The sequence below is a fragment of the Mauremys reevesii genome, linkage group 21, assembly GCF_016161935.1.
Source record: "Mauremys reevesii isolate NIE-2019 linkage group 21, ASM1616193v1, whole genome shotgun sequence".
In the NCBI taxonomy this organism is placed as follows: domain Eukaryota; kingdom Metazoa; phylum Chordata; order Testudines; family Geoemydidae; genus Mauremys; species Mauremys reevesii.
Genome location: NC_052643.1, coordinates 16,830,176 through 16,851,095, shown reverse-complemented (window position 1 = coordinate 16,851,095; position 20,920 = coordinate 16,830,176). Strand labels below are relative to the sequence as shown.

Here is a 20,920-nt window from a genome sequence, read left to right as displayed (position 1 = left end):
AGTCATTCCCAGCGTTACCAATCAGAACACCCGAGAAGTTTCACGTGCCGGTGATGCCCCGCTGGTCTGCTCCAATGGGCGCAGGGAGGGCGGTGCCGCGCCTGCGCGGTGGAAGCGGCGGCTCCTCCGCGTGTGGCTGGCTCCCGGCGGCGGTGCGGGCAGCATGTCGTGGCTGTTCGGCCTGAACCGGGGGTCTCCCCCCGTGGCGGGGGACGGAGGCCCGGGCGGGGCGGGCCTGGCCCTGCCGCCCCCTCCCTCCGCCGGCGGCCCCGCAGCGGGGGACGGAGCCGGGGACCGGCACGCGCCCAAGGACAAATGGAGCAACTTCGACCCCACCGGGCTGGAGCGCGCGGCCAAGGCGGCGCGGGAGCTGGAGGCCTCCCGTGAGTGGGGGCTGCTCGGGATGGAGGCAGGCCCGGGGGCGGGGGCTGAGCCGCTGCCAGGGCAAGTGCCCCATAGCGAGGCCGGCGGCACGAGGGGCTGGGGCTGAGGACTGGGCCCGTGGGGGCTGCCCGGCAGATCCGTGGGGGAGGGGACGTGGCTGGGGGATCCCCGCCAGCTGCGGGAGGGGGGTGCTGGGCAAGTTGCCGCTGCCATGAGTTTAGGGCTGGTGACAGGTGCAGCGCGGAGCTGAGTTTACTCTAAGCGCCTTTGCCCGAACCCCAGTGCCCAGGCCAGGCCTGCATTAAAATCTGCCCCGACACCCATCACTCGCTACCCGGTTCTGCAACCGCCTTGTGCTGGCGGGCGCAGCCTAAAATCGCAGCAACAGAGACCCGGAGTCTGGTTCCGGAACAGGTACTGCCCAGGCAGCTTTGTGAGGTTGCTCAGTTGCTGTGCCTCTTCCTTACTTTGGAGAGACTTCTTCTGTGAAGGGGGGGAAGGAGTTTTGTCTCCGTGACTGTCAATTCTTCATGCTTTTGCAGAGACTGGTGGTGGTAAGGATAGTTCTGTTGATGGAAGCTGTTTTATTAAAAGCTGGGCTGAGCCCCCACCAAATGAATTCACACAGGCTAACCAGCTGCCATTAGCTGCTAATAACCTTGTGTGACCTCTGACCTGCATCAGGTTCAGATCTATGACCTAGAAGTGACAGACCCTGTATCCTGTGAGCAGGCCCCCGTTTCCATTCATGCGCTTGATTCAGCTCCTCATCATGATAAACTGTAAATTAACAAATTATAATAAACACACTCTTGAGCCCTGAAATATTTCTTTTTGAGAAATAAAATAGCCCTGAAATGTTTTTGATCTTCCTTACTGTAAGAATTGGGAGCATTTAAGGGTGATGAAGGTTCCTGGCCAGGAATGTGGGGGCTCAACAAATTTTCAGAACTTAACACACAAAACACCTTTCTCTAATGCCTTCAACGCTGTGTAGTTTCTTTAAACATAGGGAAAGTAGTTGGATTTGGCAGCTGCGTTCAGGCAGCTCTTGCGCATGGTTACATCAAGCAATCAATTGCTCAATGCCCTTTTGACTTGTGGTCATCATATGACTAATGTGTTTAAAATACCTAGACACTGAAAGTTTTAAGGATAGAAGACTTCAGTTTCTAGAGCCAAGAGTGTGACATCTTTCACCAGCACCAAGTTTACCTAGAAAAATAGGATCTAATACTACAGAAACAAATTCTTAAACAACCTTATTAATTTCAGGCCATGCAAAAGATGCTCTTAGTCTTGCTCAGCTGCAGGAACAGACATTGCAAATGGAGCAGCAGTCCAAAATTAAGGTATGTTAAGCCTCAGGATCAAATTCATGCCTACTGCATCTCTGCTGACTTCTAGGCAGATTGCTATCCAATGGATATTTTGATTTCTTGCACAGAGGTGTTCACTTTTAGTACACTGTCTTTCCCTGCATTTTCATTACTTCATATCATTTATAAAAAAGAGAGTCTGGAAATGCAGCGTTGCAGCTGGACTAATTTCTGCTCTTTTACTGGGTTTATGTCCGTCCTAAGAACTTGTGGTATTTTGTGGCTAGTATTGGTATTGTAGCTCCCAGAATATCATTTTAGTCACAATGGCAATAAATTTGTTTCTTTTCCCAGTACCTCATTTGTGGTATCTGAGCCTCTAATATAGCACGGTATGTGTACGTGGCACTTTGCAAAACACAAAATCAGATATGATCCCTGGTCTTAAGAACTTCATTACCCCACTGAGGAACCGAAACCTATTAGAAACTATTTTGAAGAATATGATTGTAATTTGTAGTCCTCTGGAGGCTTTTGTGTTAAATTGACGTATGCTGACCCATTTCTTGTAGGAATATGAGGCAGCCATTGAACAGCTGAAGAATGAACAGATCCGGGTACAAGCAGATGAGAGAAGAAAGACACTAAGTGAAGAAACCAGACAGCATCAAGCGGTAAGACGTGATCGCTGGCTTGTTTTGCTGGCAGGAATGGGAACCACACCATGATAGGTGTATTCAGGTACACCAGCTATTCTCCACCTGGAGGTTGCTGTCCCTAAGGAGAGGACATTGCTAGTTGAATCTGCCTCATTCCCCAGCTCTGGTGTTCCATTGACGCTGGTTTTCATAGCTGCTTGTAACAGACCCTCAGACACCTAAAGAATCCAGGAAATAGGACCAGTTCCTTGGCTCTGCCTTGGAATTGTCTTTAAGTGCTGCAGGGAATTGGTGTAAAACATTCTGGGGTGCATCCTTGCTTGCAAGTATAAGTCATGGTTTGAAAAGAATTGAAAACTACTGGCTTACACAGCATGTCTGTTGGCTGGACAATGAAATGCACTCTGAATTACTTGGAGTGCAATCTCAGGTTGCCTCTAATTTTCCCTGTTTCTCTTAAGTCTTCTGGAATCTAACCCTTTGGAAAGAGATCCCAGGAAATTACCATCTTAACCCAGAATTTGACAAACTGATTTTTCTTCGTATGGGCTGGCTTTTGAGCCACTTTTTGATGGGGTGTACCAATAGATTCTGACAGCTCTTGGGACAGTGATGCTAAAATTGGGGAAATGCAGTTCAGTTTTCATTCTGATTGCTGACAAACTGATGTTCAAGGTTCAGCATCCTTGCTGTTTGTCATTAGCCCTAATTTTTCATGTATCAACCCCCTCTGCCCTACATCTTCAGCCAGCAGAGCTCTTTTGGCCCTGGTCTAGGACTGATTGTCTAACACAGGGGTTCTCAAACTGGGGGTCAGGACCCCTCGGGGTCGTGAAGTATTACATGGGGGTGGGGTCATGAGCCGTCAGCCTCCACCCCAAACTCCACTTTTCCTTCAGCATTTATAATGGTGTTATACATTAAAAACACTTTTTTATATATTTAAGGGGGGTCACACTCGGGCTTGCTGTGTGAAAGGGGTTACCAATACAAAAGTCTGAGAACCCTGTGTTATGTTTCAAGGGCTGATCTCTTTTGCTTCATATACCCCAGTCTTGTTGCTGATTAAGGCAGGGTTTTTCTTGAATACTTAATGTTCATGCATTTCCTCTTTTCTTTTTGTAGAGGGCCCAATATCAGGACAAGCTGGCAAGGCAGCGTTATGAAGAGCAGCTGCGGCAGCAGGTAAGATGTTCCATCCTCTAAAACTGCTGAGAGCCAGCCAATCTGTGTTAACTTCACTAGGAGCAATGTTGCCAAATTGTGCTCCACCCTCATGACCCAGTGACTGATGCTATGATGGGAGGGCTTAGATTTTTTTGCACAGCCTCAGGGTTTCTGCCTAGCAGGTCTGTGTCCTATTTGCTGTCAGTTGCTTTTGCATCACACAAAGGAGCAAGAAGTAGCTGGGAGAACATGAGATCCTGAATTTGAGTCTTTGTGGGTTTTTGGAGGAAGAATATACTTAATTCTTAAGTTTTGGGTTTTTTTTCAGAGCTTTTGCAATGTTTAGGTCTGCATGTGTATTAGGTTGATTGCATTTTTCACACACACTAGCTGTTTTAAGATCGCCAAACAGTTTTCCATCTTCCTGTTTTGCCTTTTCTCCCAAACTAATTCATCTTCTGATGTGATCTCTTCTTCTTAGCAACTCCTTAATGAAGAGAACTTGAGGAAGCAGGAGGAATCTGTGCAGAAGCAGGAAGCAATGAGGCGAGGTAATGCCGTATTTCAGTTTCCCCTTTTTGGTTGGGGATTAAGTGGCTATTCAGAGCAACCTCTGAACTGTATTTGGCATGCTAGTACATACCAGCTGGCTCATAATGCAGGATCTGCAAGCAGCAGCTAAATCACAGCTGTTTTAGGGTTTGTCTACACCAGAGTGGGCAAACTTTTTGGCCCGAGGGCCACATCTGGGTATGGAAATCGTATGGCAGGCTATGAATGCTCACAAAGGTGTGGGCTCTGGGGTGGGGCCAGAAATGAGGAGTTCAAGGTGCGGGAGGGTGCTCCAGGCTGAGACTGACAGGTTCAGAGGGCAGGAGAGGGATCAAGGCTGGGGCAGGGGTTTGGAGCGCAGGAGGGGGTCAGGGGTGGAGGCTCCAGGTGGTGCTTACCTAAAGCAGCTCCCAGAAGCAGCAGCGTGTCCCCTCTCCGGCTCCTACGCAGAGGCACAGCCAGGTGGCTCTGCGCGCTACCCTGCCTGCAGGCGCCATCCCTGCAGCTCCCATTGGCTGTGGTTCCCAGCCAATGGGAGCTGTGGGGGCAGAGCTTGGGGCAGGGCAGTGTGCGGAGCCCCCTGGCTGCCCCTATGAGTAGAAGCTGGAGAGGGGACATGTGGCTGCTTCCAGGAGCTGTGCGGAGTGGGGCAAGCCCTGGACCCCGCTCCCTGGCAGGAGCTCGAGGGCTGGATTAAAACCTCTGGAGGGCCAGATGTGGCCCCCGGGGCCGTAGTTTGCCCACCCCTGGTCTACACGAATGTTTAGTTCACAGCAAGCCGGGATGTGACTCTACCCTCACTAGCCTGCTGCGAACAAACTGTCCTTGTGGACCCAGCTGACGAACATTAACAGTTCCCTAGTACACTTTGATCTGTTCCTGTTTCAAAGCGGAGTAGATCAAAGTGCACTATGGAACTGTTGGGGCATGTCGGCAGTGTCCATGCAGACAGTTAGTGCAGGGTAGATTTAAACCCCAGCTTACTCTTGTAGACCTCTTGGAGTTGCTGGTGCCTGTAGCTCATTTCTGGGAAAGGCTAAAGTTCCACAGGGAGCCTTCGTTTGAATAAAAGCGCTCGAGTGTGGCCTCCAGTGGCTGAACACTGCAATACACCAACCCTTCTTGGTCTAGTAATACTATAGGTAATGCAGCACTCCTACATTTCCTGCCCTCAGGATTTAATCAGGAACCATTAGAATCAATCTGGTGTTTGGCTAGGACTTCTCTAAAGCATTAACACATGAAATCCAGTGTCGATTTTAAGTATCTTGTTAGCCAGGTCACAAACAGTACAGGCTTTTTCTGTAGGCAGGTAGAAATTCGAAGTGGAAAAGATCTGTAAAGTCATCCAGTTCCCTCTGCTGCAGTCCAGCACAACTGTCCCCTCTCATGCATCCTCTAGTGTTTGTCTCTAATTGTAAATATCTCAAATGCTGCGCTTTGTTGGGAGATTGTTCAATAGTTAAGCTTGGCAGGATTTGATTTAAATTGATAACTGTTGGCGTATAAATTTCAGCTGACACGCTGAAATCGATGAAAAAATATCAACTGGTGACAATTGTTGGGAGTGCAGCCGCCTCCTGGAGCCTGCAGGGTTTGGATGTCAGTGGCCCTGCAGCAGGTCAGAGATCCCTCTGCAGCACCGCTGGCTGTGTCCTCACTCCCATGACAGCAGAGGGCTCCCAGCTGGGGACAGAGCCATTCAGCACCATGGTGGCCTCCCCCACGGCCAGGGCTTGTTGTCCTCACAGTCCTGGTTGGGGTCTATGCTCCACCCTCCCAGGACCACAGCCTTCCTGCACCTTGTGCCTGGGTGTCTTGAGCTCCTCTACTGTGCATGCAGCCTTGCTGTCAGCGCTGCCCTAAAAAACCCTCAATCCTACCCCCCCTTAATTTCCAGGAGCTGTAAAAATAAAAATAGTTAAAAATTGATTATTAAAAATAAAAATAGAGTTCTGACAACTCTATCCATAGTCTAGCAGATTTCACTCTTGGGGGGATGTTTTATACTCCGCCTACATTGACCTTTCCCTTTCATCCCATTACTCCAAGTTGCTCATCCTCGGCGTGTTCATTCTTAGGTCTGTGGAATGTTAACATGTCCCCCTTGTCATTGCGCAGCCAATCTCTACCAGCCTATATTCCGTTTTCTTATTCTTCTCTCTGATGTCACACTCTGATTATTTTTGTTGCTTGTCTCTGAACAAATGTATTCAGTGTATTGGTAACATGTTCCCAGAACAGAATGATGATTCTTGGTGCAGTCCTGCCTAAATATTTCAGAGATGACCACCTCCTTGTTCTTAGAGGGAAGATTCCTAGACTTAGCTTTCATGCTGTTGCATTGATTTGTTTCCTTTTGTGGGGCAGGCTGGTCACCACTGAAATCTGTCGTCAGGTCACACACATCTGACATGTAGCAAAGCTGATAGTATTTATCCCTCTCCCAAAAGCTGGGTTTTGGGATAAAGCCCAGAGTAAAATCCCACCCCCTTGTTTCTTTTAAAGCCACTGTGGAGCGGGAGATGGAGTTGCGGCACAAGAATGAGATGCTGCGTATTGAAGCAGAAGTGCGAGCCCGCGCAAAGGCTGAGCGTGAGAACGCAGACCTCATTCGGGAGCAGATCCGCCTGAAAGCTGCTGAGCATCGCCAGACAGTGTTAGATTCTCTCAAGTACGTGCAAACCAGCTGAGGGGAGTTGGTCACCTTGCTACTGCCTCAAACTACCCCCATCAAACAGGGGCTGTGTAGAAAACCTTGGGGTTTTTTTGGGGGGGGGGGGGGAGGGGGTGGAGAGGGAGAGTTGCACAAGTTTGAAGGAAAAGAGAGTTATTGCTGGTGTTCCTTTATTCTCTGCTCCAGAGTAGCATATTTTAACACAGCTGTTTCACTATCTCTAGGTGTGATATGGGTGGATAGTGTAGTGGAAAGGGGAGCTATCGTGTAGTGGTTAGAGCCATGTGTTGGGTGCCAGGGTGCTTGCATTTTAGGCTGAGTTCTCTAACAGACTGCTTGACCTTAATCTGATCATTTGGGGGTGAAATCCTGGCTCTGTGAAAATCTTTGGCAACACTCTCATTGGATCCAGTGAAAAGAGGTTTCACCCTTTCTCTGAGACCATTTCCCACCTACAAAACAAACGTAAAATTTACCTACCTCACAAGAGTGTTGTCAGCTTTAATTTATTGATTTTTATAAAGTCTTTTGAATGAATGAATGAATGGAGTAAAAAATAAACATATTAGCTTTGGTCCAGAAGCTCTTCTGGATTTAACCCCAGATACACCAGACGGTTACAAATATATTTGCCCTGTATGTTCAGGTTCCTGGGTGAGCTCTGTTAGTTTTGACTGGTTCTGAAGAAAGTCATCAGGGAAACTGGAGTAATTTTGTAAGCTGCTTGCAATTCTGTCCTTAAAACTTAAAATCTTTCCTGCCATGTACTCCAATGACTCTCCTTACACTGCTGCTCTCTTTCTGCAGGACAGCGGGTACATTGTTTGGAGAAGGATTTCGTGCCTTTGTAACAGACTGGGATAAAGTTACAGCCACGGTAAGCTGTGGACATATCTTTTGGAAAATAGACAACAGTTATTTACAAACCTTGTCCCTGGTAATGTTAAAAATTCTGGGTTAGAAACTAAGAGTTGACTTTCCGAGATAGACAACGTCAACTTAAAACCATATTTCTGTCTGCAAGTCTGCTTCCAATTAACATGCAAGGTTATAATTATTACAAGAGTAGACAAAAATGAAAACTTTTCCCATTTACTTTGTACATGTTACAGCACTTTATGTACTGTCATTTTCACTTTTCTCCTGTATTCAATTTCCGCTGCCTGTTGTTTTTTGTGGGTCTTTCATCTAGCAAAAGCAGAGAGGAGAACTTGTTTAAAAAATCAGACTATTTTCTTTAAACCAAGAAGCTGACAGAGAGTCACAAGGACAAGCAGAGCATCTGATATTACTAACTCACTTTCTGAAATTGACTAGATTACAAAGTGACTGTTTTTTGTTAGCTTTTTCATCAGCAGTAGACACTGACAGTTCCATCTTTCAGTTAAAACGCAGCCCTCACTTTATTCCTTTGCAATGGAATCACAGATATCTCTACTTATTTTGCTCCTTTTATTTTGTTTGGCAGAACACTGCAGTTCATGTAATAGTGTTGATTAAGAACTCCAGTGCATTCTTCCTGTTCTGTTCTCAGAGAAGAGACTGTCTTGGTGTCTTGTCGGTGGCACTGTAATAAAATTGGAAGTGACTCTTTAAGGTGGGATGGAAAGAGTATCATGAATGCATTACGGTGTACCTGCAAATAGGGGGAACACGTTAAGTTTATGCCCTCTATTCTAGGCTGGACAACAAAGATCCAAAAGGGGTTTTTGGAGTGAAGGGAGTTTCTACTTGTTTTTTAATGTTCAAAATCTAGGCTGGGGTCTAGCCTGGAAAACTAAGATGATGGGGGGAAAAACTGCCCTTTTCTGGCTGTCAGTGACTTGAACGACAGGGCTTCCTCCTCTTCCCTTGGGACACTGCTCCTCTTTCAACCACATCTGTGTTCAGAATCATTTTGATTCACCCTAAATGTCCTTTCCTTCATTTTCTTCCCCTTAATTGAGGTTCATACAGCACTTTGGAGGGGTAATGAGCATATATATGCCAAGCATTGATCACTAGAGGTGCCATTTGAGCTGTGGATGAGAGTCATGAGAAGCTTTCTGGGTAACTAAGCAGTTTATTAGGAAGGGTTTCTTTTCTGTGCATTGTACAGTACAAATACAAATGATGCTGTTAAACACCTGCTAACGACTAATCTTTCTCCCTTCTCCTCCTTATTGTGGCTCCATTATTTTTGCTACCAACCTCCTCTTACCAAAAAAACACACTAATTTTTGCACTGCCCTCTAGATTTGTCCTTGCTTCTCACCTCTGCTTGTTGGTTTTATAAAACCAGGTACAGTGTGAAACTGAGTAGTGGTCTAATCCAAAAACCTATGTTAATCTTTGGATCAGGACCCACAGATGCAGCTGGGTCCGAGTCTAACACTCACTGGAGAATACTATGGGAAGCCTTGGCTTTTACAATTGAGGGGTTTGGGGCTTTTCTATCACAATGTATTTTTGGTTCTGAAAGACAAACTCTTCTATTAAACCAAGCTGTATATCCAGCAAGACTCAGGTGAATTATCACGCAGTACGTGCACCATGTAGGCACCAAAGGAAATCAGTAAAAAAAAAAAAAACCTCTGCTCTCTTAGAGATTAGTGAGACTACTAGGGCTTCCACCTATTTGCATTCTTGCACCTTGTGTGCATTTGGTGTCTGGCAATCCAGGCTCTGAGCAAGAGCTTGAGGATAGAATTTACACAGTGAAGTGTGCAGCCAGTTTTGGTGGCTTTCTGAACAGATTTGGATAATCAGCGTTTCTTTGCTACAGCGACTTGATTGTATGTGAACGTGTTGCTGTCATCTGCAACAGGTCACTGGGGCAGAAGAAAGTTCTGATGTTAGGCTGCAAGTACCCGCTTTGATTTGCAAAAGGCGAATCAGAAAAACTTAATTTAGAGGGAGAAAAGCTTAACAGAAGAGACATTTGTTTTTTATTTTCCCAGTCTAGTCTGCTGGCAGCAGAGGGGCTATTGAACGTGTTACTTCAGTTCCTGAAGTACGTACCACTAGGTGGCATTACTGACAATGGTAGAGAACCACCTCAATGCAGTAATGTTTACTCAGAAGTAGCTTCATGACAGCAGTGCTGCTGGCAGAACAATACTGAAGTGTCACGGTTTCCATTATAGTGCAGTCTAATTGCAGTGGCTTTATTACTTGGCTGTTGAGAGGAGAAAAGCTCTAGGTTTAAAATTGTTAATGAACTCTCAGGCAGGGGGCTAACTTTTTTCTTTGCCCTTGGATTTGACAGTTTCAGATGTTTGTTCTTTAACTCAAATGACTCTTTAACTTTAAACATTTAATTTAAAAAATAAAAGACGCACTCGTGGCTTTGGTTGATCTAGCACTCGAGTTGTGTTGAAAACATAAGGACGTGCATGAGGCTCTGGTCATCTCAGCAGTTTTCTGTGAATTGGTGTATTTCTGTCTAACTCTGCATGGCACCGCAAATACCCTTGTTAGACCCTGGGCAGAAAATCTGCAGATAAATGTTTAAGAAACTGTGTTTCTGCAAAGGAGTTTTACGAAGCAGATTGGGTTCATTCCTGCCTTGTTGTATGACACACGTTGCTGCTGCTTATCTTGGAAAGTCATCTGCAGTTTACACAATAGCTGAACTTTCAAGATCAGTGCTGATGTATGCAGTGCACCAGAAAGCAGGATTGAGCCTTTGATGTTGCATGCATGAAAGCTGCATTGTGCAGCTTATTGTGTAAGGAATCTGCATGCTAAAGTTCCCAAGGACACAGAGACTAAGTCCTCAGTGTGCCTGCTCAAATAAATGACTAGGTGGAGCTGTTTTCCTCTGAATATTACCCTTATGCCTGCCATGCAGAGATAATTTACACATAAAATAAATCCCAAATTAATGCTAATGTTCCTTACTTTTTCTGTTATGCCTAGATATTGTAGCATGCCTAATATATATATATAGTAACTTCACTAAATGAGCTTGCAGTTTCAAAACAAAAGCTGCTAGGATCTGATCCAAAGATCCTTGAAATTTATGGAAAGATTCCTATTTACTTCAGTGAGGTTTGGATCAGTCCTGAAGCATTTAGCAGAGCTCCTCTTCCGAGTATGTTGGCATTAGCATTAAAAGGACCCTTTCAGGCTAACAGTCTTGTAAGATGTCCTTTGCTATGGTGACAATTACTTTACTGAAGCAGAAATAAGTTTAGAAGCTGAATTAATCATCAGCCATTTGTTCCGTTTACTAGGCTTGCACTGTAAGATGAGTGGCCAGTGTCTCTCTGGGTCTCCTCCTGCACTTGTCACGTGTCGGGTTACAACACCATCCGGGGGAGTGATTAAATCCAGAAAAATAGTTTTTCAGTGAAATCTTTAAAAATTGTGGGAACAGTTTAATATTAAAGCACAGTAACAAAAATCCGTTACTCTTAGGATTTTGGCTCTAACTTACCCAAACGCTGCTTTAAACCTGATTTGTGCATTTTAATGCATTGTGAAAATCTCATATTGGACACTTTTGGCTTTTGCCTTACCCAACATCTTGTCTAATGCATATTGCTTTGTATTAGCTAAGATCTATAAGATACCAGCAGTTAGATGCCGTATCTGAGGTCCAGCTACTGAGGCCGTATTAGGTTTGGCTGAAAACTTGCTGTTGTATGTTTACCTACCTGTTTTTTTCTGTTTTCAAAATGCGATACATATTTATAAGAGATACTGATTTATAAACTATACCGGTGTCCTGCTTTAGGCACAGGCACAATTTTATGTTAACTCACCAGTAAGATAGGACTGCTGTCCATCAAACATTCTTCCTTACCCAGCCCATCAGGCCTCCACTCTCATCTACTTTGCCCTTCTTTATCTAGCTAGTACAGGTAACAATAGCAGTGTAGATGGGGCGGTATGGGCAACCAGCGTATGCATAAGAATGGCCCTACTGGATCAGACCAAAGGTCCATCTAGCCCACTATCCTGTCTTCCAACAGGACCAGGTGTCCCAGGGGGGATGAACAGGACAGGCAATCAAGTGATCCATCCTCTGTCACTCATTCCCAGCTTTCCAAGGCAGCTGGAATCCTGGGTACGTACTTGGGTTGCTGGCCCGTGTTGAAGCCCATGCTGCCATGGCTACACTGCTATCGTTACCAGTGTTAGCTAGATGGAAACTAGCCTGGGTGTGCCTCTCCGTGCTACAGTTACACCTTCACGTGCAGTGTAGACATACCCTTCTTCTTTCCTATGGCGAGAGTGGAGCCGTGAAAGCAACGGCATGACCACAGCTGCATCTTAAGGTCTCTTCTCCAGCCCAGAGCAGAGGGGGTAGCCGTGTGAATGGCCATGACACCTCCAAGGTGAGCATGGATGGGGCAGTCATCTGTGATGTGTCTGACAGTTAGCACCACGCCACAGTCACAGTTTGGCGATTTCCTCACTTTCCATCTACGAAGTAAGTATGCGCATCCTCCACATCGGGTGCGGATACGGTTTAGAGCTGTCCATACGCGCCGTAGGGAGGAGAAGCCCGACACTTGCATAGTTGGGTTGTCAATGAGATTTTTGTTTGGTATCTTGGCAGCTGCCCAGGTTTCAGGCCATCGTCTGCGAATATCCTTATCTTCTGCAAGGAGGGCTGTGGTGTGAGACCAGAAGAGTTCTCTTGATTTTCGTCAGTGGTGAGGGGAGTGTTTTAGGTCAGTGGTGCTCAACCAGGACCCCCTGGGAGGCTGCGAGCAGGTTTCAGGAGGCCCGCCAAGCAGGGCCAGCATTAGACTCGCTGGGGCCCAGGGCAGAAGGCTGAAGCCCCACCACATGGAGCTGAAGTCTGGGGCCCTGAGCCCCACCACCTGGGGCTGAAGCTAAATCCTGAGCAATGTAGCTTTGTGGGGGACCCTGTGGCATGGGGGTCCCAGGCAGTTGCCCTGCTTGCTAACCCCTAACTGGTCCTGGCTTTTATATGCAGAAAACCAGTTATTGTGGCAAAGGAGTTTTTATAGTATGTTGTGGGGAGGGGACTCGGAAAGAAAAAGGTTGAGACCCACTGTTTTAGGTCATGGTGGAGCGGTAGTGTGGCATTTTCCATGATCTCTATGTGCTCTCTAACTGGTAGACATACCCTAATGGTCATTGAACTCTGCCTCTGTAACACTGAGTTCCAAACTCAAGGGCTCTACATTCCTTCCCCCTGCTCCAAAGTGCAAGTTTGCTGGGTTAGTGAATTCTCAGAGTACCCAGTGGCCACGTGGAGTGAGTCGAGTCACTGACCTAGTTCCATAATGAACTGAAAAGACATTGGTAACCCACTTTCCTGCCTAGCTCCTTGCTAGCTCTGGGGCAGGTAGGAGGCTTGATGAAGACACTCCCTGCTAGTTTCTGGGGGAGTAAGCTCTGCCCTCTAGGGACACTCAGCATCTCTGGGAATAACAAGAGATGCAGCACGACAGCTGACTTTAATTTGCTATTTTAAGCTACTGCTTTTTAAGGCTGCTGCGAGACATTCTTCATTCTCCCTCTGAGCTCTGATGTCCTGCTTCCCTTACACTCCTTATTCCCCCCGCTTGCTGTCAAGATCTTGTGTGTCTGCCACCATTCCTCCAGCTGAAGACGACTGGGTGGGGCTCTCATTGGTGCCACTCTTAAACTGTCCAGAGAGGTTGCTGTAGAGAACCCTATGGGGATGTGCTCAGTCCTGAAGCCTGGAAGCGAGTCAAGGCTTAACCATCTCTGAAGATTTTCTTGTTTCCGTTACAATAGCGGCGTCTGTAAGCTTCCCCTCTTACTGCTGTGTACTGGTTTTGCTGTCACTTTAGTAAATGCAGTGTCAGGCTGGGTCAGGAAGCCCTGCTTTTTGTCCTATACAGTTATGCAAAATGATGCTCAACCATTTTTACTTTCTCCCTGGAAGTCCTGGCAGCAGCATATGGTAGCATTAATAGCACCGCTTTAGCGCAAAACCATTGGGTGATATGTATTGGGGACATTTTCTATTTATGTGGGAACTGGTGGAGGAGTCTGGAAGGACTCAAGCCCTGAGACTCTTCTGTTCCGAGCCCCCTAAGCCCCCATATAGTCCTGTGTATGTTTATTGATGCGAAGGATTTTGCTTAGGCTAAAGTTGAGCTTTAAACAAAATCGGTGGAGTCACCTGTTGAAGAAATTCCTACTTAAAATTTGTTACAACCTCTTGAATGAATTTTTACAGAAGCTTTTTTGAGGCTATATTTTCCTTTCCATCACAGAGCCGCAAGCCTGCCAAGCACTTGAAGTCCCATTGCATTTGCTGGAGTAAATTGCGGCTTAAAGCTGCACAGTGCCACTTACACAGCATGAATGCAGGGCAGCCTGTTCCTGTTGCCATGAAGTTGCCTCTTTAGAGTGTTACAAACTGAGCAACACGTCTTGATTTGTAGTTTGGAGAAGATATTTTTAGTAGCCCAGCTTGTTAAAATGGACACCTTGCTTGAAAGCGATTTCCACCGTCTGTTCCTCCCTCCCGTTTTATACGCAGGCTCCTGCGTGGGCTGGTCCAAAGGTCGCATTGCACGGCCACCCCAGTGAAAGCGAGACTTGCTTTGAGTGAATCCTTTTGTAGATTGTAGGTTGCACTTGGGGCATCTGGAGCCTTTACATCATTTTAAAACTTGCTGTCTGGTGCTTTCAGTGCCACAAATTCCTGATCCAGATACCTCTGCTTCATTGCAGCCTTTGTGCAAAATAACAAGCTCTTGCGTTGTGAACTTGAATTTTTAAGCTAAACTTTTTATTTCCTCTCAAACACTCACACTTGTATTTTCTGCCACTTGGAAATCTGTGGTAGCAGGCTTTGGGGAGTCGGGGTGGCTTGGGAGAGAGGTTTCCCTGACCTAGCCCTGTGTTCTGAGGCCTACTGGCTACCTGCCCCTCCTTACATGCAATCCCAATGGTTCTACTCAGCTGATGGATGCAGGATATTGTCAGAGAGCTCTGTTCTGGAATTCACTTTCCCTGCAGGTCCAAGAGAGCAAGACTGTTGGTTTTGGGTTGTGTCACTTACTCAGACCTTTGTGAAGCATTTCGATGCCGTGGTGATAGCGACATTATAAGAACCTGAATAGAATTGGAGGGGTTTGGGATTTAGTGAGTGGGAATGTGGGAGCCTGGACTAATGGTTTGAGATTTCTGTGGGTTTGGGTTTTTTATTTCATCTGTCCGTCCCAAAGCTGTGGTGGTGCATAGCTTATATTGCAGTTACGTAATAGTGACAGTCAAGTCTCATCTCTCTCTGGCAGGCCTTATCTTCATTTTTGCAGCCTATAACAGTGATTTAACCGAGGTCTGTGATGCACTAATAATAATTGCCGTGTGTCAAAGCTGAAGATCTGTGCCCAAGGTCACATGTTATGATCTAGATATTGGTTGTGGGTAGAGTCTCTTTACAGAGGGGTTCCTGGAAAAGGCAACGGGTTTCTCGCCTTCCCTTGTGGATTCCTTCCAACACATCTGTAAATTGAGATAAATTGAATGCTGAGGTCCTCCTGCTATTTTATGAATCTGAGGTTATTTTGAGCCTGCCAGGCCTGTTACTGCACACTTAGAGTGAGTAAAATTAAATGCTGTTCATATTCTATTTGCCCTTGAGCCCTTGGTTTGACCTTGTCATTCACTTTGAGAAAAGTAGTGTGTTTGCTGGCTCTAAAAGCAATTGTTTCATCCTGCTTTTTTTTTCTCTCTCTAACTGGAGCTGCTTTGGTTTGAATCACCAGCATCTGGCTGTAAGTTAAACATTAAGCTAATTACTCTGTAAGCTAATTGTGCAGTTGGGTTCTGGGGCACAGAGCTTGTTAAGTTTTTCTGGTGTGTTTTGCAGAACTGGCCTTTTCCTCCTGCCTATTCCCAAAACATCTTTCTTTCCAAACTCAAAGCAGTAACCTTTTAAGAACATCAGAATGGCCATGCTGGGTCAGACCAATGTTCCATCTAGCTCAGTATCTAGTCTTTCAGTAGTGGCCAGTGCCAGATGGTTCAGAGGGAATGAACAGAACAGGGACATTTATTGAGTGATCCATACCCTGTCATCCAATCCCAGCTTCTGGCAGTCAGAGGTTTAGGGACACCCAGAGAAAGAGAGTTGCATCCCTAACCATTGTGGATAATAGCCATTAATGGGCCTATCCTTCATGAATGCATTTAATTCTTTTTTGACCCCAATTATACTTTTGGCCTTCACAACATCCCCTGGCAACGAGTTCCATGGTTGACTGTGCATTGTGTGAAGACGTACTTCCTCATGTTTGTTTTAAACCTGCTGCCTATTAATTTTATTGTGTGACCCCCTGGTTCATGTGTTATGTGAAGGGGTAAATAACACTTCCTTATTCACTTTCTCCACATCATTCATGATTTTATAGACCACTATCATATCCCCCGTCCCCTTAGTCATCTCTTTTCTAAGCTTACCAATCCAAGTCTTTGTGATCGCGTCTCATATGGAAGCTGCTCCATAGCCCTAAACCATTTTTGTTTTGATTGTTTTCCAGTATGCATTACTTTGCAGTTATTGGCACTGAATTTCATCTGCCATTTTGTTGCCCTGTCACCCAGTTTTGTGAGGTCCTTTTGTAACTCTTCTTCGTCAGCTTTGGACTTAACTGTCTTGAGTAATTTTGCATCGTATGCAAATTTTGCCACATCACTGTTTACCCCTTTTTCGAGAGAGTTTATGAATACAGACGCTCCCCGACTTATGCAAGTGTTCCGTTCCGGAATGCCTTGCATAACTCGAATTTTGCTAAGTCGGAAACGTATACCCGACCATTATGCCAAAAAAAAACCCCTCCTATTTCTAGTTTACAGAACTTTTTCCGTTAAGTGCGGATTTGTATAAATCGGGTTTGTGTAACCCGGGGGGGCATTTGTATGTTGAATAGCACTGGTCCCAGTACAGATCCTTTACGGACCCTGCTATTTACCTCTCTCCGTTGTGAAAACTGACTGTTTATTCTTGCCCTTTGTTTCCTATCTTTTAACCAGTTACTGATCCATGAGAGGACATATTCCTTCTTATCCCATGACTGCTTATTTTGCGCAAGAGCCTTTGGCGAGGGGCCTTGTCAAAGTCTCTCTTAAAGTCTAAGTACACTGTATCCACTGGATCATCCTTGTTCACATCTTTTTTTACATCCTCAAGAACTCTGACAGATAGGTGAGGCATGATTTCCCTTTACAGAAGTCATGTTGACTGTTCCCCAACTTATCGTGTTCAACTACGTGTGTGATAATTCTGTGCTTAACTATAGTTTCAACCAGTTAGCCTGGTACTGAAGTTAGACTTACAGGCTTGTAATTGCTAGGATCACCTCTACCCTTTTTTAAAAATCGGTGTTACAGTAACTATCTGCCAGCCATCTGATACAGAGGCTGACTTAAGCGATAGGTTATGTACCTCAGTTAATAGTTCTGCAGTTTCATATCTCAGTTCCTCCAGAACTCTTGGGTGAATACAATCTGGTCCTGGTGACTTATTACTGTTCATTTTATCCCAAATCCTCCTTTGTTAATACCTCAATCTGGAACAGTTCCTCAGATTTGTCACCCACACCTGATCCAGTCTCTTTAGGAATCTCCCTCACATCCTCTGCAGTGAAGACTGATGCAAAGAATTCATTTAGCTTTTCTGCAGCAGCCTTCTTTTCCTTGAGTGCTTGTTCAGCACCTCAATCATCCTGTGGCCCGTTTGGCAGGCTTTCTGCTTCTGATACACACAAAAAAAAAAAAAAAATGCTGTTAATTTGTGTGCCTTTTACCTTAAGGTGAGCCGTTACTAAAATACACTGTGTAATGGTGATTAATCTTCTGCTTGTATAGGACCTTCCACCCCAAAGTACTTAATGGATTATATGCATAGGCAGGTGGCAACCCCTAGTTCACAGCGTACTATCCTACTATGGAAGAGGAAGGGAATTCTGGCCAGGGACACTGAGCCAAACCCCAGTTCTTACAAAAATGGCCATGGAACCATTACTGTCTATCCAGGCGTGTGCACGCTCTCCCCTCTCCCTCTCCTCTGTGGCACTCACTTTACCTACCTCAACAGGATGAAGTGCAGTTAACCCTCCGGAGACATGAACCTTCAAGGTCTCGTTTAACCATCAGTGCTCTGTAGTAGTTTAGAAGGAAAAAGGCAGATCCAACATGCAACGCCACATGTTGTCTAGTACATACATCCAGAAACTCTGAGATCTGGTTTCTATTTCTGACTGGGCCACTGACTCCATGTTAAGGTCTATCTCCATGAAAGCGGGACAGTAGCCATCTTTGCAGAGGGCTTTGAGGCCTGAAAGGTGATCGGAATGTCAGGTCGTAATAATCTCGTGGAGAGTTCTTAGTTAATCTTTAACGTTAACTCTTAAATTGGCAATCTTTATACACCTTGGAACGATTCCTGTTCAAGGCACAGCCTTGGCAGCCCGAAGAGTCACAGTGTGCACTGTGGCAGAATTTCCACTTGCTGTAATTAACAGTGCATATGATTTTCAGTGGAGAAGATCCTGCATGTGTCATGGCAGATGGAACTTGGGGGCAGAGCAGCTGTTGGGGCTTACATGACAAGGAATGCCAAGCAACATTGCCTAAAGAAAGGGTTTTGGAAGCCATCAAGTGCTTTACGTCTCTGGGAACAAGGAGACATGCCCATACACATTGAAGTCTTGTTTGAAGTCTTGCTGTTCTAATCTGTCCCACTTTGAAGCATTATTCTTGGCAATTTACCAGAATGCCCTTCGTGTTGTCTGAAAGGCAGCTTGCCTTACTCTGTCTGACAGGCAACTAGTGCAAAGTAACTAAGCAACCTTGCTGGCAGCTTAGTACAAGTTAACCTCAGGATTGTTGAACTGGACACCAGCTGTAACCCAAGGGGAAGTCTCAGGTCTTTCTGCTTCACTTGCTTATTGGTGGGGATATTTCGTGCCCTGTGCTTTCTGAGAACTGTAATTTTTAACATGGTGATTATAACTTCCAAGGTGGTTTCAGTTTTGAAGCTAGTCTTGGCTTCTGAGTGGCTGTTTTCTGTCTGCTGTGCTTCCCCCACCTCCAGCCAGGTGTAGTCTCCGCCAATCCCTGTTTGCAGCTGGATGCTGAGCCTTTGCTGCCATCGTATCTGTTCCCTGCTAGTCTTCCACTCACTAGGTCCTTTTTAAAATGAAGCTCACAGCCCACCTCTGTTGCAGTTCCCCATACTGACACTTAGAGTCCCAGGGCCACCTGTATCTTCAGCCCCATCTACTCATGCCTAGTTGTAACACATCCGTGTTCTGATGCTGTACACTCTGAAATGGTTGCATCAGTGATGCATTATGATGACGCACTCTCTAATTCCATGCACTGCTTCAGGTGATCACATTTGCCTATTTCATGTTCTTTTCAGGGAAGGTGGGAGTGGATGTATTTGAACTGTTACCATGCAAAAAATCCCCCCTCCTATTTTCATGCTTGCTTCTACCAAGCCTGTTCTTTTAAATCAGATGCTTAATATTAAATATGGGAGTCGCCTGCGGAAGCAGAATTTTAACTTTTCTCCACGTTCATGACCATGGGCAGTTATTCCCCCTGTCGCCCCCACCATTCTGCTAAGGGGCTGTGTAGGGTGAATGTAGAACTACATTCTATTCAGTCTCAGCCTCACCTCAGCCTTTCTTATTTCAACCAAACTACAACTGAAGTCAACGAGTGGGTCTCCCAGCAAGAATAGGCAGCTAATTTGAATCAGGCCCTAAGCAAACTGGGCTGGTGAGGCTGATATGAATCTGATGCAGAGAACACTACTGAAAATTGCAATTTCAGTTATATTAGGGCTGTAAGAGGAGACTTTCTGATGAACCACAGCTGTAAACTTTCTTCCACTGTCTTTGAAATGGTATCTTGGCAGATTCCTATGAGTTGAGCTGCTAGATCCCTGAGCGTTTCAGTGTAGATAGAGCACACCCCATATTTACAGACAGTGGTATGTGTCTTCTGTCTAGAATTAAGGGAAATGTTCTTTGATCTAAACTGACTGTTACAGAGGGAATGGAAGTAGCCTTCAGGTGCTGCTTAAACAGAGCTCAGAGGCACTGTACTGGAGCCTGAGCCAGAGTTTCTCTGGATGTAATGCTTCTGCTGAAGCACACTCAGGCCAGCCATCCCCATTTCCCTGTACTCCTGAAAAATGCCCTAAGACAAGACTATAATGGGCAGAAGCCCCTGAGTCACGAGAGAGACAGTGCTGCTGTGAATCCCCCTAGCAGGTCAAACGTGTTCATTTTGGATGCATTTTCCCCAGAAATCTTAGATGCCAAAGATAAATGGAGTATAGCAGGGCTCCATATATTATTCATTTACAGTCTTTGATATGAAAAAGTGAATAGGCACTTAAAGTCAGCTAGGAATAATGTTTAGAGCTTCCTGTCCTTTTTGAAATAAGAGCAGCCTTAGAGTTATAGGTAAACCCTGTAATACCAAGAGTTTCCAGTGTCATTAATCACAATGGAAATTGTCTTGATTATCCGAAACCGCTGTCCCAGGTAATTTGATTCCTCCTCCCCACACACACTATTGTGGTTGGATAATCAAGGTGGTACTGGATTGGGTTTTCAGCCCTCTTCATGTATGTATTAGCCCTTCCTAAAAATGTTGCGGTATTCTGTACAGAATGCTATGCTAATGCTACTTCATTGTGCATGGTTTTACTGTAGTGTGTTTATAATGGATTATGTTTATAAGGGTCATTAGACTGAACAGCTCTAGTGGCAAACTTAATCGCAGCTCACTGATATGCAGCACTGCATGGTAATGTGGATGTAGGTCCCTGCTACTGAACAGTAATACCAGTAGATGAGTGTGTCTTGCAGTTTAGTACTGGGAGCTCAACTATGTTAAGTGTGATAGGACTAGAGTGATGCATAGCTGGTGAAAATCTAAGGGCTGTCACTGAATGAATCAATATAATCAGGTAATCACAAGGCTTATGTTTTAGGCTTTAAAAGTTCTCTGGTCTTTGGGACAAAACGAGAACAAAAGGGCAAGATGAGGTTTCAACACATCCCTTGGCCGCTTCCCGCAGCCCCCATTGGCCTGGAGGGCAAACCGTGGCCAGTGGGAGCTGTGATCGGCCGAATCTGCGGACACGGCAGGTAAACAAACCGACCCGGCCTGCCAGGGTGCTTACCTTGGCGAGCAGC

The 20,920-nt window shown here is 45.6% G+C and overlaps 1 protein-coding gene and 1 long non-coding RNA gene across 2 annotated transcripts in view; one reads left to right on the top strand and one right to left on the bottom strand.

The window, feature by feature from the left end:
• Positions 1-62: 62 nt before the first annotated feature.
• ATAD3A (ATPase family AAA domain containing 3A) overlaps positions 63-20,920 on the top strand; it is a 59,539-nt gene continuing 38,681 nt past the window's right edge. Inside the window, exons 1-7 of the mRNA XM_039509048.1 lie at positions 63-383; positions 1,660-1,736; positions 2,276-2,377; positions 3,488-3,547; positions 4,011-4,080; positions 6,590-6,755; positions 7,566-7,635. Of these exons, the coding sequence (XP_039364982.1) occupies positions 164-383; positions 1,660-1,736; positions 2,276-2,377; positions 3,488-3,547; positions 4,011-4,080; positions 6,590-6,755; positions 7,566-7,635 (765 nt within the window). The 5' untranslated portion in view covers positions 63-163. The remainder of the gene's footprint in view (positions 384-1,659; positions 1,737-2,275; positions 2,378-3,487; positions 3,548-4,010; positions 4,081-6,589; positions 6,756-7,565; positions 7,636-20,920) is intronic.
• On the bottom strand, positions 14,751-18,994 carry LOC120387838. The gene is made up of 3 exons (XR_005590368.1): positions 17,792-18,994; positions 17,267-17,457; positions 14,751-15,206 (listed from the first exon to the last, which is right to left on the bottom strand). It is a non-coding gene; the product is annotated as an uncharacterized LOC120387838 (long non-coding RNA).